The sequence below is a fragment of the Salvelinus sp. IW2-2015 genome, linkage group LG16, assembly GCF_002910315.2.
Source record: "Salvelinus sp. IW2-2015 linkage group LG16, ASM291031v2, whole genome shotgun sequence".
Classification (NCBI taxonomy): Eukaryota; Metazoa; Chordata; class Actinopteri; order Salmoniformes; family Salmonidae; genus Salvelinus; species Salvelinus sp. IW2-2015.
In genome coordinates, this window is record NC_036856.1 from 39160212 (window position 1) to 39164306 (window position 4095).

General features: G+C 44.4%; 1 protein-coding gene across 1 annotated transcript in view; it reads right to left on the minus strand.

Annotated features, from left to right (window-relative positions):
- The window catches only part of ntmt2 (N-terminal Xaa-Pro-Lys N-methyltransferase), a 16399-nt gene that overhangs the window by 8606 nt on the left and 3698 nt on the right, over positions 1-4095 (minus strand). Inside the window, exon 2 of the mRNA XM_024003687.1 lies at positions 3054-3226. Within this exon, the coding sequence (XP_023859455.1) occupies positions 3054-3226 (173 nt within the window). The remainder of the gene's footprint in view (positions 1-3053; positions 3227-4095) is intronic.

Genomic DNA, 4095 nt, shown 5'->3' on the forward strand with positions numbered 1-4095 from the left:
TTACCTGTTACTGCAATCTCCCTTGCCAGTAGAGTTCTGGAATCTGCGCTATACCTGTCTACTCGCATCTGCCCCTCTGCCAGTAGAAGTTCTGATCTGCTACAAGCCTGTCTACTGCATCCTCCCCTGCGCAGTAGAGTTTGATCTGGCTACACTGTTACTGCACCGTCCCTTGCCAGTGAGTTCTGATCTGGCCTACACATGTTACTGAGCCTCCCCTTGCAGTGAGTTTTGATCGGCCTACACTGTCTACTGCGACCTCCCTTGCCAGTAGAGTTTTTCTATCTGGCTCACTGCTACTTGCAACCTCACCCTGCCAGTAGAGTATTGATCGCCTACCCTGTCTACTGATCTCCCTTGCAGTAGATGTCTGATCGGGCCTACCAGCCCTGTTTCTACTTGCCACCTCCCGCTTGCCAGTAGAGTTCTGATCTGGCCTACACCTGTCTACTGCCCGTCCCCTGCCAGTAGAGTTCTGATCTGGCCTACACCTGTCTACGTGCACCTCCCTTGCCAGTAGAGTTCTGATCTGGCCTACACCTGTCTACTGCACCTCCCTTGCCAGTAGAGTTTGATCTGGCACACCTGTCTACTGCACCTCCTTGCCCAGTAGAGTTCTGATCTGGCCTAACACTCTGTCTACTGCACCTCCCCTTGCCAGTGTGTTCTGATATGGCCTTAACCTGTCTACTGCACCTCCCCTTGCCAGTAGAGTTGATCTGGCCCATACCTGTCTACTGCACCTCCCACTTGTCTAGTAAGTTCTGATCTGGCCCTAACCTGTCTACTGCACCTCCCCTTTGCAGTAGAGTTCTGATCTGCCTACACCTGTCTACTGCAACTCCCTCTTGCCAGTAGAGTTTTGATCTGGCCTACACCTGTCTACTGCACCTCCCCTTGCAGTTGTGTTCTGATCATGGCCTAAATCACCTCATGTCTACTGCTACCTTCTCCCTTTCCAGTAGAGTTCTGATCTGCATACCTGTCTACTGCACCCTCCCCTGTCAGTAGAGTTCTGATCTGCCTACACCTGTCTACTGCACCCTCCCTTGCCAGTAGAGTTCTGATCTGGCCTATCACCTGTCTACTGCACCTCCCCTTGCCAGTAGAGTTCTGATCTGGCCTACACCTGTCTACTGCACCTCCCCTTGCCAGTTGATGTTCTGATATGGCCTACACCTGTCTACTGCACCTCCCCTTGCCAGTAGAGTTCTGATCTGGCCCATACTGTTACTGCACCTCCCCTTGCCAGTAGAGTTCTGATTATGGCCTACACCTGTCTCTGACTGCACCTCCCCTTGCAGTAGAGTTCTGATCTGGCCCATACCTGTCTACTGCATCTCCCCTTGCAGTAGAGTTATGAACTCATTCCAGACTATAATAATCGGCCATTTCATTTATACATTTAATAGTCACAAGAAAAATATCCTTGAATAGCTTTACCCTTGCCGGGCGGTAAAGCAGGGGACTTTCACAATGATGCGTATAGGTAACATACACATGTTAGCAGTTTTGTAAAGTACTAAGTAAAAACACTTTCAGTACTACTTAAGTACTGTTTTGGGGTATCTGTACTTAATTATTTATTATCTTTTGACAACTTTTACTTTTACTTCTACATTCTAAGGAAAATGTTGTACTTTTTACTCTATACATTTTCCCTGACAAAACCAAGAACTCGTTACATTTTGAATGATTTGCAGGACAGGAAAAATGTTCCAATTCACACACTTAGCAAAATCCCTGGTCATCCATACTGCCTCTGATCTGGAGGACTCACTAAACATTAATGTTTCGTTTGTAAAATATGTCTGGGTGTTGGAGTATGCGCCCTGGCTATTCGTAAATTAAAAATTAAAAAAGACATTGTGCGTCTGGTTTGATCAATATAGGAATTTAAAATGAGTTATACTTTTACTTTTGATACTTAAGTATATTTAAACCAAATACTTTTAGACTTTTACTCAAGTAGTATTTACATTTTCTATTAAACCTTTTACTGCAGTTGGCTAAATCAGGGTCACACAGAGTGTTCTTTGGTAGTCTTAAACAAATCTCTTTCAAACAAAAAGCACAACCTACACACATGGTTATGGGCTTAAAACAAAAGACACCTGTACCTGTCCGATATAGAGAGTGAAATGTATTACATTTTGAGTTTGCATCCCAATATTACACTTTAATACATCACAGAAGACTGAAAGATAAAACGTTTGACATAGAACAACTGATTTTTCTGCGGCTTCTTTAAAATCATGTTATTAATTATGAATATTTATGTAATACTAGGAATATAATATAGCAATTTTTTTTTTTTTTGTCTCTTTTTTTTTTCCTGAAATAGGGCAAAAGAACAGAAGGTCAAATTTGAGTTGTTGCATTAAGGAAAGGGCTTGGACGTAAATCTTTACGGTTTGTTACTACGATTTGGATATTGGTATGACTCAGGGGGCCAGATCAGAACTCTACTGGCAAGGGGAGGTGCAGTAGACAGGTGTAGGCCAGATCAGAACTCTACTGGCAAGGGGAGGTGCAGTAGACAGGTATAGGCCAGATCAGAACTCTACTGGCAAGGGGAGGTACAGTAGAGAACTACACCAGATATGACTATCAATAATGAGAACCACACTAGATATGGCCATTAATAGCCTAGTTTCCATGTAACACAAATCCCCATTCATGTAAGTACAGCACACACATTGACCCTCTCCAGTCTTGTGGACCAAGTGTAACATTGGGGATTAATGTCTGGGGCTCTGGACACGAGGGTGTTGTTATAGAGCCGGCCTGGCAGAAGGTCAAGATGACCATTAGCGACATGATGTGTTCTGGGCAGAGGCACAGCTCCCTTTGTAGATGAGAAGAGATGGACTCATGGGAGAAGGTATTTTTATAGCAGAAAGATGATGCATTTCATGTCATAAACAGATACCGATACAAATATCAACTTGGGTTCTGTAACAGGTTCAGGCTCCGAGGTCACTACCACACAGTTTTCAACCAAGTCAGAGGTGTCATTTCAGTGACACACGTGTGATGTAGTATAGACTTACAATAAACCTGCTCAGAAAGTTCCTGGAGCCCTCCAGGTCGATGTGGGAGATCTCAACGAAGTCTCCCATCATCCCCTCCTCTGACGGCTCCACGTCCTCGTAGAACTTCTGCGCCTTGTAGTAGAAGTACTTCTCCCCTTTGATTTTCTCGCAGGTCACCGCGAAGAGCTTGACTGTGGGATACATACACACACACACAACTGATTGACCTTTTCCCATGACCATAGTCAAGTACCATTGTCATGTTATGTCCGTGTGAATAACACTCTTCACCACACTACTGGGGAAGAGGACAAAGTCACTCAGGAGGAACAGGTGTGCTGAAGAACAGAACAGGACACTGGATCACTAACTATGGACCGGATAAGAGCTGATGATCTGCCCGAGAGACGCATGATGATAATTTGATTATAAGTCTAAAAATAAGGGTGTTAACCAACCGCATGATCAGCTGTGGTATGGAGTAAGAGGACTACAGGTATGTGATGTAAACAATATATACGTTGGTACTGTATGCACCCAATGCTTTCATTATAAACTTACTGTTCATTTTGGTATTCAAGCCCGTGACCTTTGACACTGGGGTTCTACTTTTTTCTCACCAGTTTGAGTAAAATGATTCTATGTGTTTCTATTTGTTTTGTAGGTCTTGTTGAGTACAGTATTTCCAGTGAGAGGGACCTTTGGTTAAAACTAGAAGAATCGGCACACATTTCTCTGGGCTTAGCCTACACGTTGGGTGGGGGTCAGGGTGGGGGTCGGGTCGATGCATTTGTCAGCTGGAGACGTGTCACCACAAAATTTATGGCAACATGACGCAACAATCTCACTCTCAGAGTCCCTGATGTCATTATAAAGTCATTTGCTTCCAGTTGGACTCACGCCACAATGCTAAAAGGCACCCAACAGGGAAGAGGTCCAGGAGTGGGATTTCCACGGCCAACTCCAGACAATCAGAGGTTAAAACCAAGGGGAAGAAGACAATGAGAGGTTAAAACCAAGGGGAAGAAGACAATGAGAGGTTAAAACCAAGGGGAAGAAG